The sequence below is a fragment of the Callospermophilus lateralis genome, chromosome 3, assembly GCF_048772815.1.
Source record: "Callospermophilus lateralis isolate mCalLat2 chromosome 3, mCalLat2.hap1, whole genome shotgun sequence".
NCBI lineage: Eukaryota > Metazoa > Chordata > Mammalia > Rodentia > Sciuridae > Callospermophilus > Callospermophilus lateralis.
Window position 1 is genome coordinate 29,043,045 of NC_135307.1, and position 20,193 is coordinate 29,063,237.

The window sequence follows — 20,193 nt, forward strand, 5'->3', positions numbered from 1 at the left end:
GTTTCTTTTGTTCAACATGTTTTGAGACTAATCTATGTTGTTGAATCAGTAGTTGATTCCTTTCATTGCTGAATAGTATTCCACTGTATGAACATACCACATATGTTTATTCATTTACCTACTGATGGATGTTTAGGTTGTTTTAAGTTTTTGCCTTTTGAATTTATGAACATAGGTGTATAAGACTTTTTGTAAACACATTTTGATCTCTCTTGGGGTAAATACTTTTGTCAGCATGACTTGAGTACCCATTTCCCTACATCCTTGTTGTATTATTTTAGAATATCTTTTTATCAGCCACTTGTTATTTTAGGGAGGGGAGTGTCTTGCATGGAAAATTATAATTTAATAAATTATAACTTATTTATGGTGTTCTGCTTCTTTATTTAATTTTTTTTTTAATTGTAGTTGGACACAATACCTTTATTTTATTTATTTATTTTTATGTGGTGCTGAGGACTGAACCCAGCACCTTGCACGTGCTAGGCGAGCACTCTACCACTGAGCCACAACACCAACCCTCTGGTGTTCTACTTCTTATTGAAGAATTCTACCTAAAAGTTAGGAACACATTTTTCTTTATTCTAACACTTCTTAGTTGAAAACAAAATTTAGGTCTTTGATCTACTTTAAAGTATATTCTCATGAATCATGTGAAATAAGATTTTAATCTTTTTCTTCTCCAAATATAGTCACCTTGCCATTGCAATAATGCAATAATCACTAATATTTGGTGGGATTCTTTTTTATTTGTCTTTTTTGGAACTGGGGTCAAACCCAGGCTTTGCGAATGCAAGGCAGACATTTTGCCATGAGCTACATCCCAGCCCAATAATCACTAATATTTATTGAACAACACTTCCTTGGGCCAGGTATCACTCAATTTAATCTTACCTTATCAGGCTTGTTTTGAGGATTAAATAAAACATTTTAAAGAAGAAATAAGGAAAGTGTCAAATGGTTATGTGGTTTACCAACTCATACAGACTATAACTGGTGGAATCAGGATTCTAATCCTAGTAGATGACTTCACATTATTTGGCATTCTAACATAATTTCCTTGTCCTACAGATTTGAAATAGCAACTTACTAATATAACAAATTCCCATAAATACATAGGCTTATTTATGGACTTTCCATTGTGCTTTAATGATCTATTTATCTATTCTTACATTACCTTGTAGTCATTTTAAAATATCTATACTGATCATATTACCTGTCTGCTTAATTTCTTTTTTCCCTCAGTACTAGTGATTGAATCTAGGAGTGCTGTACAACTAAGCTACATTCGTAGCCCTTTTTATTTTGATTTTGAGACAGGGTTTTTGCTAAGTTGCTGAGGCTGGCCTCAAACTTGTGATTCTCCTACACCAAGTTGTTGGATTACAGGCATGCACTCCCTGTGCCTGGCTTTACTGCTTAACAATTTAAGAACACCTTATTGACCTTAGGATAAGTCCAAACCCTTTGGTGATAAATAAGGCCCTCTCCTTTTTACCTCCCACTTCATGGGTCTCAGATGTGGGTATATCCCCTATTGCCCCATGATTTCCTATGTTCTAGTCATAAAGTTTTTCCAGCAATTATCTGTACAAGTCAATCACGTTCATGTCTCCATATTCATACTACTTCCTGTGCTTCATCTTCTTTGTCTTGTTTACTGTGTAAGCACTCATTCATTTTTAAGTTTAACTCAAACATTACCACTTCTAGCCTTTCCTCCCTTCCTATTAAAACCAAATAAAAAGAAATCCTTCCTTTCTCCTTCATGTGCCCACAACTTGCCTAATACTTGTATCCTAGCCCTATTTTACTGTATTTATTCATTTGCATGTTTTTCTCTTCAATCATGTTTAGTGTTGTGAGGGCAGGACCAAATCTTATTAAGTACTGAGTATAAACTTTAAAAACTTTGAGTAAATCTAATCATGTGAATAATGACTGGAACATATGATTTATTTAAAAAATGTAACACATTTTTAAAGGCAACAAAATATCATTTCAAAAAGCATCAAGAAGTGAGTATATTTAATCATATTTAGCTCATAACAGAGCAAATAATTCATGCTATAGGAATTATTCTATATTCTATAGCATGTTTACTGAACTGCCAACTGAGAAAGTTGGTCGAAGGAAGATAGAGGACTTTGTCTTGTAAGAATCAGAACCGAGGGGCTCCATAATCATCTGGCATACGCTCGATGTTGTATCTGTTGAGGGTAGAAAATCAGCATTGGTTAGAAAGGTGGGTAGATCCCATCTAAAAACTCATCCTTTACTCATTATAACACTTATCCCCACTATGAATTTCTTTTGTCAGTGGGAATATTTTAGAGGTATCCCATAATGAGTGACTGACATCAAAACACTGACTATATTATCTTTTTCTTCAAATTCACAAAGTTAGCAAGTAAGGGAGCCAATGTCTGAATCCAGGGAAGCCCAAGTTCTTAGCCCATATTCTCACCACACTGTGATCCCCAAGCTGCTGAAAAGCTGGTCACTTATAGTTCGACCCAGAAACTTACAAGAACACTAAAGAATGATTTTTGTTTTTTTTTTTAAAATAAGCTATTAGTTTCCCAAATGAGGTGCTAATCAAAGTATCTTTAAAAAAAATCTTAAAAAAAACCCATATCTTTCAAAAAGGTATTTCTGGCCAAAAAAGATTAGCTTGATTTAAAATAATGCTTTGTATTAAAGCAATGTACCTATTCTTATTTAACAATTTGAGTGTCTGCTTCATTCCTAAATCCTATCTTTATTTTCTGTCCTTGCTCTTGATACTTTGTCTCATTTCTTAAATACAATCATGTAAATATTTGATATAGTAACTTCTTTGAAATCCTTTTATAACCTTATAACTTGACCTCATTTGGGGAAAACTAAACCCCGGGTTGCTGCATTTATTGTTTAAAAATTGATATGGAGGGGCTGAGGTTGTAGCTCAGTGGCAGTACACTTGCCTCGATTGTGGAAGGCACTGGGTTTGATCCGCAGCACCACATAAAAAAAAAATAAATAAAAAATAAAAGTATTGTGTCCATGTCTCACTAGGTTGCTCTTGAGTTCTCCCAAAATTGCTAAGACTGGCCTCAAACTTGGGATCCTCCTGCTACAGTTTCCCAAATTGCTAGGATTACAGGAGTGAGCCATCACACCCAGCCTGAACTCTCTTTTAAATTAACATCAACTATATTCTTCTAGTTACTTTCCCAAGAGAAATTTCTTACCTGTGGTTAGAAATGTACATGATAGGAACTCCAGGGATCTTCCGGATTCTTCGTTTAAGGTCACGGTCAACTGTGGCCACAATGTAACACTTGTGCTGAAAGAGATATCCATTGATGTTCATACAGAGCTCACTAAGTGTATTTAATGACTATTGGAAAATTGCACAACTATTGACTAATCTTAAGAATCATTCATTTTTCACAGTAACTAGAAAAAGGAAGGCTATAACAATTTGTTGAGTAGCTACTGTACTCTAGGAGCTCATATTTATAAATACATAATAAATTGCTTAGGCTGAATATGATTCTAAGAATCTTGAGGGGAAGAAGGTAAAAAACTGTTTATAAGCCACAAGCTGTTTTCTGTCTCATAAGTGTAAGAGACTTTTCTACCTTAGGGCACAGCTCTCTCCTTTCCCTGATCTCAGGGCTTAGATGTGCTTTAAAGCCTCTCAATGTGGAGGTAGGCCCCTCCTTGGGCTGGGAGCCCAGAACAGGATATCCAGGACCCGTAGTTTGAGCTTAGCATCTCTGAAAGCTGCAACACTTTGTGTTGTACCTTAGTTTTGTCATATCCAAATTTCCATTGAGTTTTAAAAAAAGTTGCAGTGTGGTGCCTGCTGGGCTGTGGGAAATTATGGGCAATGCTGGCCCTACCTATGAGAAAGTGGCTAAAAAGACACAGAACAATCACCAGATGAAAATGATTATCCTCAGCAAGGAAGAAGAAATAGGCAGGCTCTCTTACCGAGCTATACCCCATCCCAAGAGAGGCTCTTATAAGAGTTACCAGTAGAAGTTCATGTGGCACTTGACAAGGAGGTCAGAATAGAACAATTCAAAATCTACTTATTCCAGAATAAGTGTGAGACAGCACCCTAGGAGATTTTGATGTAAATGAGAAACACTTTTGGGTTAGGCATGGTGGAAAAGAACAAAATTCCTGCATGAGGAGGAAATGGAACCTTATTTTAGAATCATAGGGAGGTGGAATCTGATATATGATTATATCTACATAAACCCAAACCATTTTAGAGATTTGAGGGATAAAGAATCAGTGGATTCAAAGACAGAAAAAGAAGAAATCAAACTATCTGCTGACAATATGATCCTTTATCTAGAAGATTCAAAAATCTCTCCCAGAAGAATTTTAGAGCTTATAAATGAGTTTAGCAAAGTAGTAGAATACAAGATCAACAACCATAAGCCAATAGCTTTTCTATGATTCAGTCAAGAAAGAAATTAGGGAATTCATCCCATTCATAATAACCCAAAAACAAAACAAAACAAAAAAACAAAAAACCCCAACCGCCAGCCAACAAAACAAACAAAAAAATTCAGGAATTAATCTAACCAAGGAGGTAAAAAAGCCCTATAATGTAAATTACTGAACACTCAAGAAAACTTAGAAGATGGAAAGCTATCCTATGTTCTTGGATAGGCAAAATTAATATAGTCAAGAGCTGGGGTTGTGGCTCAGTGGTAGAGTGCTTGCCTGGCATGCGAGAGGCATTGGGTTTGATCCTCAACACCACATAAAATAAAATAAAGATGTTATGTCCACCGAAAACTGAAAAATAAATATTAAAAAAAATTTATCTCTCTAAAAAAAAATTCATTTGGAAGAATAAGAGATCCAGAATAGACAAAGCAATACTAATCTAGAAAAGCAAAGCAGAAGGCATCATAATACCTGATCTGAAATAGGTGGGATGCTGTCAAATTAAAAAGCTTCCGCACATCAAAGGAAACAATTAAGAGATTGAAGAGAGAGCCTGCAGAATGGGAGAAAATCTTTGCCAACTACTCCTCCAAGAGGGTACTAATATCCAGAATATACAATAGAACTCAAAAAACTCAACACCAAAAAGCAACGAACCAAACAACAACAACAACAACAAACCACCCAAATAACTCAGCCAATAAATGCAAAAGAACTACTCAGAAACTATTCAAAAGAAGGAACACAAATGGCTGACAAATACACGGTGTTCAACATCTAGTAATCAGGGAAATGCAAATCAAAATTACACCAAGATTTCATCTCACTCTAGTCAGAATGGCAATGATCAAGAATACAACAATAATAAATGCTAGTGAGGTTGTGGAGAAGAAGGTACACTTGTACACTACTGATGGGACTGCAGACTAATACAACCACTCTGGGAAGCACTATGGAGATTCCTCAAAAAATTAGGGATGGAACCACCATATGACCCAGCTATATCCCAGTTCTTGGTATTTTCCCAAAAGATCTAAAATTGGCATACTACAGTGATATATCCACTACAATGTTTATAGCAGCATAATTCGCAATAGCTAAATTATGGAATTAACCCAGATGCCTGTCAATAGATAAATGGATTAAGAAGATGTGATGTGTATGTCTATATATGCATACACACACACACACACACACACACACACACACACACACTGGAGTTCTATTCAGCCATAAAAATCAAGTTGTGGCATTTGAAAATGAAGTAGATAGATGGAAATACAGAATATCATGCTAAGTGAAATTATTCAAACTCAATGGTGGAATATTTTCTCTCACATATGGAAGGTGAAGTACAATAAAGGAAAGGAGGAGGGAAGAGGAGGCTAACATAAAGAACCAATTAACTGGGCTGGTTTTCTGACTCAGTGGCAGAGCACCTGCCTGGCCCATGTGAGGCATTGGGTTTGGTCCTCAGCACCAAATAAAAAATAAATAAATAAAATAAAGGTATTGTGTCCATCTATAACTACAAAAAAAGAAAAAAAGTGACTTAAAAAAAACAATCAATTATAATTTAATAGAGAGTGAAAGGAAGTTTAGTAGAGTAGAAGGAGGAGAATGGAAAAGGGGAGGGAGGACGGAAGGAAAAAGCAGGAGGGAAAAGGAGGGGGATCATGAAATGAAATCAAATTCCATGCATGTAAGAGTCTTGTCAGGATGAACCCAACTACTATGTATAACTACAAAGCTCCAATTAAAAAAGAAACAAACAAACAGAAAAAAATAGAATATAACCAGTGAAACCCAAATCACATCCCTAGGCAGTGCAGGTGCTGAGATTTGAAACCATGCTTCATCCCCAACCTGTGCTCTTCCCATTATGGTTAGAATATAAAATTTCAATCCACTTTCTCAAGTAAATGAGGAAATTTATGCTTCTTGTGAATGGATGTTATATAATTTTTTAAATAATTTATATTTCTAGATACTTTACTGACCATAAACATTCAGGAGATAATAGTTTACCTTTTTTGTTTTAAAGTAGAAGTAAACATTTAAAAACTTATGATACCTGAGTTACTCTTTGTACTAAGCAGTCATCTGCATAGGTTCCTTTGTGCGTGCATGGTAATCGTTCAAACCGGGGATCCTTTGCAATCCTGCAGGGTTATAAAAGTGGATTAAAGAAAACACTCAAGCAACTGGATAATCTCCTGTGCCTCAATTAGTGAAGTGAAAGCAACATGACCTCTGCAGATTTTCAGGCACCTTCTCCTCCTGAAGCTTATCTTTTAACTAGAAACACACCTTTCAGAGCTGGGAGTCAAAGCTTGCTGACTGATAACTGGTGGTATGCCTGCAGTCAATTAATCATCGCAGAACTCTGAATTTTATTTCCATTTTAAAGAAGAAGCAGGTTCAGAGAAGTTAATTTGCTTAAACCTACATAGTTGGGAAAAGCCAGGATTCAAAACCAAATTAATTTGACAGTTCATTTTTAGGAAGTTGTTTTATACAAATGTACTGGAAGACAGGCACAAGGATGGGAATTACAGTGTGGTTTATAACAGTAAAAAAAGAAGGCACTCTAAATGTCCAGCAACAAGGTAAAGTTAAGATATTTGGATACCCCTGTCCTATTTAAAAAAAAAAAAAAAAAAAGAGGGAGGTAGAGCTATCTGTATGAATGTGGAAGGACCTATACTAAACTGTGCAGTAAACATAGGAGGCCAACAAACAATATATAAGCAAAAATGCATATATAAAAGTATGAATGAACACACGATTAAAATAAAAATTCCCTTCTCAGGTATTCTTTCTCTAGACTCACACTGCATAGTAAAGGGTCTGAAAAAATATGTAAACTAAGATTTTTTAATTATCACTCTGAGGATAGGAAAATGGTCAAAGTGTGAATGTGGAGAAGGACTCTTTAATTATCTGTATATTTATTCTGTTTGTCATAAAAATGTATTATTTTCATATAAATCTGAAAAAGGAAAAATCTTGAGTCAGTGATTCCTAGGGCTCTGTTCTTTCTGTTACACAACGATGATGAGTCACTGAAATGGATAAAAATACAAGGTAGCACACAGGTACCAAGCGCAACAAAAATACTCCATATTGCAGTAGTTCAGTGCTAGATCAATGTGGGCTGGATAATTTAGAAAAAGACATGGAGATGAATAAAATGAAGATGAAAGAATGTACCAAGCAAAGTGAGGGTAGGCATATTCCAAACAGGGCACCATCCAACAATAAAATGTTTGCTGCTGATCAGGAAAGAGTGAGCACATCTGGCGGAGAAGTGTTTATGGAGAGAAGGGTAAAAGAAGGCTAATCTCCAATGCCAGGCTGAGGACTGTGAGCTTCATGACAAAGGTGGTGGGAGTTAGTATAAGATTTCTGAGGCAAGGGCTAAATAAAGTGGTGTATACCTGTAATAAAAGTAGCTCAGGAGGCTGAGACAGGAGGATTCCAAGTTCAAGGTTAACCTCAATAATTTAGTGAGGCCCTAAGCAACTCAGCAAGACCCTATCTCAAAATAAAAAAGGGCTGGGGATGTGGCTCAGTGGTTAAGCACCCCTGGGTACCAATCCCTGGTACCAAAAATGATTTTTTATTTTTGTGGGGTAGGGCACTGGGATTGAACTCAGGGGCACTTGACCACTGAGTCACATCCCCAGCCCTATTTTTTATTTTATTTAGAAGCAGGGTCTCACTGAGTTGCTTAGCACCTTGCTTTTGCTGAGGATGGCTCTGAACCTGTGATCCTCCTGTCTTAGCCTCCTGAGCAGCTGGGATTACAGGCATGCCGCACCACACCTGGCCCAAAAGAGATTTCTGAGGAAAGAGTGATATGAACCAAGTTCTATCATGGGAAGAATTAGCATGCTGGGTAAGAAGGATACACTAGAAGAAAGACAGGCTGGTAGCTGAGAAAAGATGTAGGCAACAGTCTTGTGACTTGGCTCTTTGGCTACACCTTTCACTTTTGGAATTATTTATTTCTTCCCTTTAACTGGCTCTTTTCTGGGGATAGACCAACATGCTCCAGTACTTTCCCATCATAAAAAAGGAAAAAAAAAATAATTAGCACTTCCTTTTAGCTAACACCCCATTTGTTTCTCTATATAATCAAACTTGTGCCCATATTTCCCTCCCTCTCCCACCGTTCATTTATTTTTTAAAATTTTATTTAGTTGTTGATGGACCTTTATTTTATTTGCTCATTTATATGTGGTGCTGAGAATTGAACCCAGTTCCTCACACATGTAAGGCAAGCATTCTACTGCTGAACTACAACTCCAGCCTCCTGCTATTTATTTATATTATTTAAAAAATAATTACCTCTTTTCCCCTTTTAATTTGAATTATTTCAGATATGCAAAAATGGATGAAGATTAAATTTTCATTAAAGAGCCAGGTGCAGTGGTGTAATCTCAGCGAGTTGGGAGGCTGAGGCCCTAAGCAATTTAGCAAGACCCTGTCTCAAAATAAAAAATAAGAGGGGCTGGGGATGTAGTTCAGTGGTAAAGCACCCCTGAGTTCAATCCCCAGTCCCTCCCTACCCCACTACAAATAATTATTATGCTGAATTTCATTCCATATTTATCATCCCCACACACTTTACATATGTACACATATGTACATACCTATATACAGTGTAATATTGGCTTGCATGTTTTTAAACTTTAGATAAATGTATGCTTTCGGTTGGTTGTTTTATAATGCTTTTGAGATTTATCCATATTGACAATTATAACTCTAGTTCACCCATTTTCACTCCTATATAGTATTTTATTCATGAACATTCCAAAATTTGTCCATTCTCTCCTTAAAGGACTTTTGGCTACCTACAATTTTTTGCTATTACATAAGAAAAATCCAAAACTTGACTCTACAATTGTTGTGTGAGTTTCTTTATGGCAGTGCCTTTCTGTTTTACCAGAAGCCACAGTATGAATGCAGTTTACTAGCACTCACTTTGCACTTTTATACACAAGCTTATAAAAGTGAAAAGAGTTTTGTGAAACAGTATTCAACTCTTACCTCATGCAAGGCATGCTAACATTCTATTACATTAAAAACAATATTAGTTGTGACTCATTAAACTGATTTCACAACATACAGACTATGATCTCTATGTTGAAAGACAGTGTTGGAACAGCATGGACAACCTTGATTTTACCAGATATTGCCAGATTGCTCTCCAAAGTCATGTCACATTGACAGCCATAGTAGTTGAGTATGAGAATTCCCATTGTTATACAAACTCAACTATTTTGGGCATTGTCAAGCAGATTTAATTTGTTTTTGCCAACCTGATGAGTATGAAATGGCATCTCACTGTGAATTTAAGGATTATTTGTCTTTTTCTTAGATATATATAGAAGTTCTTCATACAGTTTGAAAATAAGCCATTTGTTCATTACATGTGTTATTAATATCTTCTCAATGTCTCTGGCTTGTCTTAATTTTGCTTATGGTATCTTTTGTTATAAAGAAGCTTTCAATTTCCATATAGTCAAATTGATTAATTTTGTTATAGTTTGGACTTCTTGAGAAAGTCCTACCCACCCTCAGCTCATTAAGATATTCTTTATATTTTCTACTAAATTTTAGATATTTCCTCTACCTGGAATTGATTTTTGTGTGAGATAAAGATCCAATTTTTCTTTCTTCCTACAGATGTAATCAGTATTTTAGTAATTTATTACTTTCCTACTGACCTAAACAATACTATCTAAGATGTTCCATTTGTTCTTTTGCCTTTAAAAAATCATCTTTTTTATATCAATGAAATATAATAGAAATCTCTAGTTATAGAGATATGCTTGCATAAGTTTTAACAGACTTATATATCCACGGAACTTCTTCCACCACTGAGAAATAGAACATTTTCTTCTCCACAAAAAGCTGCCTCATGCCTCTTTACAGTTAATCCCCGCTCCTACTCTTGGCTCCAGGAAACCACTACTCTGTATTCTATTCTAGTTTTGCCTTTTCTAGAATTCTTATAAATGAAATAAAATTTCTAGACAGGAATGTTTTATTTCTTGACTATAATAGAAGTCCTATTGTTATATACGTATGCCAAACTCACCAAATTATACAATTTAAATTAGTGAATTTTATAGTATAGAAATTATATCTCCATAAAAGTGACAAAAATAATATACTGGTCTATTGAACATGTTTTTTAGCTATGGCATGATTTTGTGACATCATTCATAAGTCACTTAGAAAACACTCATTAGTTGAGGTATATTGCTTTTTCCAACTATTGGCACTTTTCATTATACGTTATGAAAAAACATCACACCCATTATCTCCACTGGTCTCAATAAGAACAATAAGAAGGTCTTTAATATTGAGGATGTGATAAGCTCACCATAAGCTTGAATTTTATCACTGGTGACTGATATGGTAAGTTGCTTTCCTTGAAGTGATGTGTTCACCACTGTTATTTTTTATTTTTATTTTTGGTACCAGGGATTGAACTCAGGGGCACTTGACCCCTAAGCCACATCCCCACCTCTTTTTTGTATTTTATTTAGGGACAGGATCTCACTGAGTTGTTTAGCAACTGGCTTTTGCTAGGATGGCTGTGAACTCGTGATCCTTCTGCCTCAGCCTCCCAGGCCACTGGGATTACAGGTGTGTGCCACCATGCCTGACACCACTGTTAATTTTTGAGAAAATGTTTGCCAAATAACAAAGTCTAAATAACCGGTGTTTATCAGTTGTTCCTTCACAGAAACAATGACATGAAAAACCAGCTGGTTCAGCTCCCAACTCAAACATACACACAACACTTTTCATTGAGATAACTTTTGTCCATTGGTAAGTAGCAGAGGTGCTCTGTGTATGTATCACATTTCATCACAAAGAACACTGATGTGTATTTGAAGGTCAAGATATAATGAAGTTAAATTTTACTGCTTCATTAAGGAATCTGCCTCACTGGAGATTGAACCTAGGATGTTCTACCACTTAGTTACATTCCCAGCCATTTCCTTTTTATTTTTGATAAAGAGTCTTGCTAAGTTGCCAAGACTGGCTTTAAATCTGCGATCTTCCTGTCTCAGCTTTCCCAGCCACTGGGATAATAGGTGTGTGCCACTATAGCTAGTTTCAAGGACATTCTTAAGCAACTCTGGCTTTTTTTAAAAAAAACTGCCAGTGAAGAGCAGTGAGGAATACAACGGCTACTAGCCTTGTAGGAGCCCATTATTTTGATTCATACTAAGGCATAAACAATATCATCAGTGCAAATGTCAACACAGTGACAAAAGCAATGGCTCTATTATTATAAAATGAGTTTTGTGAATAAAAGGTTTTGTGCAAAAGTCTCTGGGACTCAGAAGTCCATGGACACATGTTGAGAATGCCTACTCTAAATTCAAAGTTCTAAATTCAATTTTCTAGAGTAAACTCAAAATTTTAAATGTGTACATTTTAAGTGTGAGATACTGAAAGAGATGTCTTTATAACAAACTAATAAATAACTTCTAATAGAAAAACTGAGAGGAAATTAAAAGGAGTCACAAGATCAATATGACTAAGTAGCTTTGTTCAAAGAGGTTGAGCTTAAAATCTTTTAAACTTTATTTAATTTTTAAAATCATAAAAGTTTTGTTTAATTTTTATTTTGTCTAATTGGTCAATCACTCTTTGGAAGGCAAAGAGATGAAGAAGGGTCAAAAGAATCTTCATTATACCAAGGACTGGTGTTGTGGCTCAGTGGTAAAGCACTTGCCTAGCACATGTGAGGCACTGGGTTCAATCCTTAGCACCACATAAGAATAAATGAATAAAATAAAGGTATTGTGTCCATCTACAACTAAAAATATTTTTTTTTAAAAATGAAAGAATCTTCAGTATACCAATCTAAAATAAAACTAGACTAGATCCTTCTTACCTTAAAGCCACTCGATATTTTTGCCCCAATTTCTCAATTTCAGCCATTACACAATCAGTTATACAAGGGATACCTGCCAGGAAAAAATACAAAAAAGTTAACAACAGAACTTGTGGATAAATTATGTGAATTATGTTCTGGTCAGTCTTTAATAGATCCAAGAAACTTCTGGAATAACAGCTAAGATCTAGAGAAGACTGTCATGTATAACTAAAAATAACAAATTAAAAAAAAAGAACTAGAGAAGAAATCCCTATTTATAAAGAAACTAGGGAATTGTCACAAAAACATGCCATAGACTTTAATAAGCACCTGTCATAAATGTGGGGAGAAAATTAAGCCGAATCCTGTTATTATTTTTTGTGTAATTTGTAGATGGAAAAAATATTTAAATTTAAGCCATGAAATTAAACAAAAAATACAAATTTAATCACACAAATAAAAGAAAACTTGACAACTACCAAAAGCCACAGTAGACTAAAAAATAAGGTGGGAAAAATATTTTTACACATTTGTCAAAAGGGCTAATTTTCTTAATGTATTCCTATAAATGAAATATCTCAGCTATTATAATAATAGTTTGTAATTGTGTACTATTTGCGAGACACTGTTCTAAGTACTTTATAAGAACCATCTCACTCTAGTGTTCATAATAACACCTACCAGGTAGCATTGTTGTCATAATTATCATCATTCCTATTTTATAGATAAGGATCTTCAGATGCAAAAAAGTAACTAGATAGATAATGGTGAAGTCAAGATTTGGATAGTCTATTCTGGGATCTTTTTTTTTTTTCTTCCTCCTTGCAGTTCTGAGAATCAAATCCAGGGCCTCATGTAGACTAGGTAAGTGCTCTACCATTGGGCTATACCCAACCCTTACACTAGGGATCTTAACTGCCAAGCTATATTTCAGTTCATAGACTAGGACACAGAAATAGTCAATAAGCATTACTCCTAATTAAAGAGATATAAATCAAAACAAACACTTTCTACTTAGTAGAGTGGTGATATATGCTATAACATGAACGACCCTTGAAAACATTATGTCAAATGAAAGAGGACCAAATATTATGACTCTATTTTCAAGAAATGTCCAGAATAAGCAAATCTTTAAAGACAGAACATTGGTAGTTGCCTAGGGATGGGTAGAATGAGGAGGGTTGTGGAGTGATGGTTAACAGGCACAGGGATTTTCTCCAGGTCATGAAAATGTTCTAAAATTGTTGTGATTGATGATGCATAACTCTTGTGACTACAATAAAGGAAACTGAACCGTACACTTTAAATTGTGAACAGTATGTGAATTATCCTAATAAAGCTGTTTAAAAACATTTTTAAGTTGTTGATGGACCTTTATTTATTTATATGTGGTGCTGAGAATCAAACCCAGTGCCTCACACACGCTAGGCAAGCATTCTACCACTGAGCTGTTTTTTTGAAAAGAACAAAAATAAGATCTATTTTCATTTTTAATAAAAATAACTTCCATCTTTCATAGATTGTATGTAAGCTTTCGATCTTCCTGCCTCAGCTTCCCAAATAATTAGGATTACAGGCATGTAATCACAGCACCCAGCTACATGCTTATCTAATCCCTTTCCATGAAGTTTTGAACTCCGCAAAGTCATCTATGAAGGCTGAAATCAATTTCTTCTAACCTCCTGTTAATGTTGATATTTTAACTTCTTCCCATAAATTATGAATGTTCTTTTTTTAAAATATTTTTTTAGTTGTTGATGGACCTTTATCTTGTTTATTTATATGTGGTGCTAAGAATCAAACCCAGTGGCTCACACCTGCTAGGCAAGTGCTCTACCACTGAGCTATAACCCCAGCCCATGAATGTTCTTAAAGGCACCTCATTCAATCTGGAAAGGTCCAGATCTATCAGAGAAAAAGATAATGGCAGTTAGGACTTTACTAAAAGTATTTCTTAATAATAAACTTGAAAGTCAAAACTACTCCTTGAGGGCTGTGGCTGTGGCTCAGTGGTAGAGGCACTGGGTTCAATCCTCAGCACAACATAAAAAAGTAAGTAAACAAAATATTGTAACCATGTATAATTTAAAAAAATTCAAAAAACTACTCCTTGATTCATGGACTTCAGAAAGGATATTCTCCTAGTGGACAAAAACAAGATTAATCTCTATCAGAGCTCTTGGGTCACCAGATATATATATTTATATATATATATATATATATATATATATTTTTTTTTTTAAAGAGATCTGAGAACTGCTGATAGAAAGCTGGAAAGCAAATTATCATCATTGTTGGGAAGGCTTAAAACATTCAGTAAACTATATTATAAACAAATGTGTTGTTAAACAGGTTTTGTTGTTTTATTGGTATATCTTTTTTAAAAAAATTTGTTCTAATTAGTTACACATGATAGTAGAATGCATTTTGACACATTGAACACAAATGGATCACAACTTCTCATTCCTCAGGCTGTACATGTTATTGTTCTATTTATAGAGCACAGGCAGCGTAGATTAGTCTAATTCCTTAGAGCCCTAGGATTTTTGGAATGGTAAATGAGTATTGGTATCAACTTAAAGTTACCAACTACATTAGCCCCTAATAACAGAGTCAATCTGACCTTTGAAGACACGCATTGACTTCTTGATAGCTATTTAAATCCTAGGGTGTATATTCTTCCAGGATAAGGCTATCATGTCAACAGTTAAAATCTGTTGTGTAGTGTAGCCACCTTCACCAATAGTCTTAGATGGTCCTTTAGATCACTTGCAGAAGCATCTACATCAGCACTTGAGGCTTCATCTCACACTTTATTTTAATAAGATGGCTTCTTTCCTTAAGCCTCATCCAACCTCTGCTAGATTCAAACGTTTTTCCTGCAGTGTCCTCATCTCGCTCAGACTTCAGAGAATTGAAGAGAGTAAGGGCCTTGCTCTGGATTAGGTTTTGGCTCAAGGGAATGTTGTGGCTGGTTTGATTTTCTTTCTCCATATCAGCAGAAAGATTGTTTTGTTTTCTTACTAATTTTGTGTTCACTGGAATAGCACTTTGACACTTTTTAATTTCTTTAAAAGGTTTTTCCTTTGTATTTACAATTCTGGCTACCTTTTGGCACAAGAGGTCTAGCTTTCAGCCTGTCTCAGCTTTTTACACACCTTCACTAAGTTTAACAGCATCTAGCTTTTGATTTAAAGGGAGAGGTACATGATTCCTCCTTTCACTTGAATACCTAGAAGCCACTGTAGGGTTATTAAGTATTCTAATTTCAATAATGCTATACCTCAGGGAATAGGAAGGCCTGAGGACAGGGAGAGAGGTGGTAGAATGGTAATTGGGATCAATCAGAACACATACAACATTTATGGATTGAGTGTGCCTTCTTATATGGGGACAGTTCATGGTGTTCCCATTTATAGCAATATCATCAAAAGTCACTGATCACAGATTAATAAAACAGATATAATAATAAGGAAAATATATGAAATATCATGAGTTACCAAGAGGACACATATTATAGGAAAAATGGTGCTCAAACACTTGCTCTATGCAGGGCTGTTATAAATCATCAACTTGTAAAAAATGCAATGTCTGTGAAGTGTAATTTTTTTTGGGGGGTGGGAGTTCAAAGAATTGAATTCAGGGGCACTCAACCATTGAGCCACATCCCCAGCCCTATTTTGTGTTTTATTTAGAAAGAGGCTCTCACTGAATTGCTTAGTATGTTGCTTTTTGCTGAGGCTGGCTTTGAATTTGTGATCCTCCTGTCTCAGTTTCCCGAGCCACTGGGATTACAGGCGTGTGCCACCGCACCAGTTGTGAAGTATAATTTTAAAAATCACAATAACACAAGGTGTGTCTATAGTATCCTTTACAAATTAAAGGAGGAGGCTGGTGTTGTGGCTCAGTGTTAGAGCACTTGCCTAGCTTGTGTGAGGCACTGGGTTCTATCCTCAGCACCACATAAAAATAAATAAAGGTATTGTGTCCATCTACAATTAAAAATATATTTTAAAAAAAGATTAAAGGAGGTATAAACTTTCCCTTTTTATTCCAGTAATTTATTCTTTATGACAAAGTACAAGCCTAATTTTCATTTGTATTTTTTATCAGGTGACGGGAAAATACACAAATTTAAAGTTATCAGATCTTACTATTAGGAAGTTATGGCCTACATTTTTTTGCCTGTTCATGGTAGTGTTGGAAAATTGTGTGAAGGAAGATAACCCAAGTAAACAAGGGAACTTTATTAATGGTAAATTGCACATCTAGGTGTAAATATATTACCTCAGGTCGTTTTAGTACAAATAAATAACATCTGAATAAACTTAGAAATCAACCATCATCCAACTTCTGATTCTATGATTATAAATGACAAAATGTCTGTAGCTTTTCTACACTCCTTAATATAAAAGAATGTATATACTGAAAAATTATAATAGAATTTAATATACCTAGAATTTTAAAATCCAAAATTCTAAAACATAAAATTCCCTTTCTATGTTCAGAATTGATATCCATAACGATGGCCAAGCACTGTTTTCTGAATTGTGAAAGTTCAATTACTTCTAGTCATGTATGCTTAACATTTCATTAAAAATGGTCATTTCTATGATAACCATTACAAATTAAATGTCAATTCATTCATCGCAAATCCTATCTCCTTCTTTTCATGTTTTTGGATAAATATGATTATTCTGAACAAATGTCAAAGAAATGTAAAAGTACGTTACTCACACTTGGCATACAGACAGTCCATCATTGACTGCACTAAGTCCAGTTTGGCTTTAATGGAAAAATTGATAAAGTTGGTATCAACCAGGATATGATAAGGTGGGCCCAATTGTGTATTATATTGGAAGAATAAGCAGGAAGGGTGTTGGGGGCTGAAATAAAAAGAAAAATAAGAACACAAAGTTAAGTCTACATTGATATTTTGGTATGAACAAAAAATGAAAATGAAGTCTTTGCTGAGGATAGTTCACTATAGATTAAGTTCCTTTTCTCTTATTCATTGGGAATAAGTTCTAAACAGGAAAGCAAGGAAGAAAGTCAAAAGCTTATTTCTTTTTAAAATTCTATCTGTTTTTTTAACTTTATTTTTTTTTTTAATGTGGTGCTGAGGATTGAATCCAGTGCCACACATATGCAAGGCAAGTGCTCTACCACTGAGCCATAACCCCATCCTGAGAAAGCTTATCTTAATTGTACACTAGCATGTTTTGCCACAGATTTAAAAAAGCAATTATTCAACACAGATCTTTTTCTATCAGAAGCAGAGTAGCCATGGACATAAGTGATAGAATACTGATATCTTACACAGAATAATACTACACCAAGTTTGCTATTCTCATAGGATCCTAAAATGGTTGTACAAAATGTGGTCTAAGAGAACAGTTTGTCCAGTGTTAGGATTATGTAATATAGCAGGGCCTTTTTCTCATATACAAGTCCCAAATGTTTAAATACTAGTCCATGGACCAGATTGAGAAAACAAAGAAAATGCAGTAAGGCTTTTGTAAAGTTAAATATATTTATTAAAAGAAATGACCTTATTCTGAAAATACTATTTATTCATTAGTATTTATTTATTTTTTAAAATAATCTTTATTTCACAAAATGCTGGTGTGTTAAACAATGGTAATTATGTCTTCTAAAAGATTCTTGGCAAACAAAAAACCTAATACTCTCAGATTATATGCCCAAGATTTTAGGGGAAATCTTACAGCTCCATGAAATCCCAAAACCTTCAAACCACTGGCATCAGTGTATGCTCAGCAATACCACTCTTATTTGTATAATGTGTCAGACTTACTAACAAATGATTGAGTAAATCAGCTTATGGAAAGCCTGGATTTCTAAGAGGTTTTGGACTGTCCCTTTCAGGTCTAAAAGAAAACTTAAAAGTTTTTGATTACTCACACTTCTCTTTCCTTCAGTGCACTGGGATCTTTCTTTTGTTTCTTTTTTGGTTTTAATCTATCCTTTTCTTTACTGGGGAAAAAATAAGTTAATACAGGAGAGATGAAAAATATTACAGTAGTTAGCTCATTAAAAAGTTCCATTCTTTTTTTCCTATAGAGCAAATCCTATTTTGTTATATTTTTATGTTAATATCAGCCTACACTTTCTGAGCAAATAACTGTAGTGGAAAGTACTCTGGAACTATCAAAATTATTCAGTAAAACCAAAAATCCAAAAAACTGTTAATGGGTAAATGTTGGTTAAACTTCTTAGCAAGAAGTTCTCATATCAAGGACCAAAATTCCTCCCAAGAAGTGAGTAAAGAAGTTGTTGATATTTATCTTCTGATGACTCAAATGTTTTAATAGTAGATAGGGAATGGCATTTTCCCAAATGCTTCTTATAAAGGGTTAGACAGCTGGGCATGGTGGTACATTCCTCTAATCCCAGTTACTTGGAAGGCTGAGGCAGAGAATTGCAAAGTTCAATGCCAGCCTCAGCAATTTAGCAAGTTCCTGTCTCAAAATAAAGGGATGTAGCTCAATGGTAAAGCATCCAGTATGGAAAAAAAAAAAAAAAAAAAAAGGGAGATGGTGCTAAATCACAAGACATATTCAAAATTTAACTGTAAGTAGAAATTATCAGTGGGGCCTCATTCCTATAAAGGACATAATTAATCCACACCAATGGCTTGCCTTTTTTTTTTTTTTGGTGTTAGAGATCAAAGTCAAGGCCTCATGCATGCTAAGCAAGTGCTCTATCACTAAGTTACATCTTCAGTCCCTAATAAATCCACATCAAAGGCTTGGAAGACTAACTCTGGAGGCTCTCATGACCTGTTTTTGTGAAATTTAAAAACAATGAAGACCAGTCCTTATTTAATAACCTATCCAGTCTTGACAGAAGCAGAACAACTATTTAGGTCCTCTTTATAATAGAGAATTTCTCTCTATTCTTTTCTTCCACAGTGATCTGGATTCATATAAGATTTATAACATGGAGTCATTTGGGAGTTTTCTCATTCTCTTTAAAAAAAGTTTAAGTGTCAAGTGCTGAACACATGGTCTTTGACTTCACCATCTTTCAAGGACAACAAACATCTTTTTCTGGGGAATGTAGCAATGTAATGGTAAGAACATAAAGGTGTCTACATCACACAATTGTTATGATGTTTAAATGTGACAAAGCACATAACAAGAGCGGAACGAAGTGAACACTTAAGAAATGTTTATTTCCCATGGCCTTTCCCAGCAAAGTCGCTCAGCAGCGCGGTGACTATTACACATTTGACTATTATCTCCTGCGACACAAATCTAAGACACAATATTATAAGAGAAAACAAAACAACAAAAATATTTGCTACTTATCCCCTCGTGACTTCTCTATCTCTGGGCAGTCTTAAGAACCCAAAAGATTCTGGAAACTCACAGCCTCTCATCTCTGAGACTAAGCATTCGCTTCATGGTCGCATACTTTCTTGTTTTCTTTTGCTTTCCCTTGAAACAGAAATTTTAGAGTTAAAAGCGTACATTGTATCTTTTTAAAGTACTTTTTCTCTTGTCCATTCTCTTCTTCCTTCAAACACCCAACCCCTCTCCTCACTCCTTAAAAGCACAACAAGCTCGGTTCAGAGCCGTTTAAGAACTAAGTTCCGAATGCAAATAAACAAGGGAAGTGTAAGGAAAAAGAAATGGGGTCAAGCTCTGAGTCCTTCCTAATCTCCCCATATAAGTGCTCCGACAGACCCTCTTCTCACCATGTTCAAGCCGCACACCCGTTCTTCCGAATACACCAATTACACGACACTTTTACGACATCTATATACTGCTTCCGGCGAAGGATAACCCGGAAACGGAAGCCGCTTT

The 20,193-nt window shown here is 35.1% G+C and overlaps 1 protein-coding gene across 2 annotated transcripts; it reads right to left on the minus strand.

Moving 5' to 3' along the window:
* Positions 1-1,999: 1,999 nt before the first annotated feature.
* Fcf1 (FCF1 rRNA-processing protein) lies at positions 2,000-20,158 on the minus strand. 2 transcript variants are annotated; one of them, XM_076848090.1, is made up of 8 exons: positions 20,085-20,158; positions 19,757-19,824; positions 18,287-18,358; positions 17,102-17,250; positions 12,383-12,455; positions 6,530-6,617; positions 3,234-3,328; positions 2,000-2,210 (listed from the first exon to the last, which is right to left on the minus strand). In XM_076848090.1, the coding sequence occupies exons 1-8, from the start codon at positions 20,085-20,087 to the stop codon at positions 2,162-2,164; spliced, it is 597 nt and encodes a 198-aa protein (XP_076704205.1). In that variant the 5' UTR covers positions 20,088-20,158; the 3' UTR covers positions 2,000-2,161. The 2 variants fall into 2 exon arrangements, with proteins under 2 accessions (XP_076704205.1, XP_076704206.1); XM_076848091.1 differs by lacking the exon at positions 18,287-18,358.
* Positions 20,159-20,193: the final 35 nt, after the last annotated feature.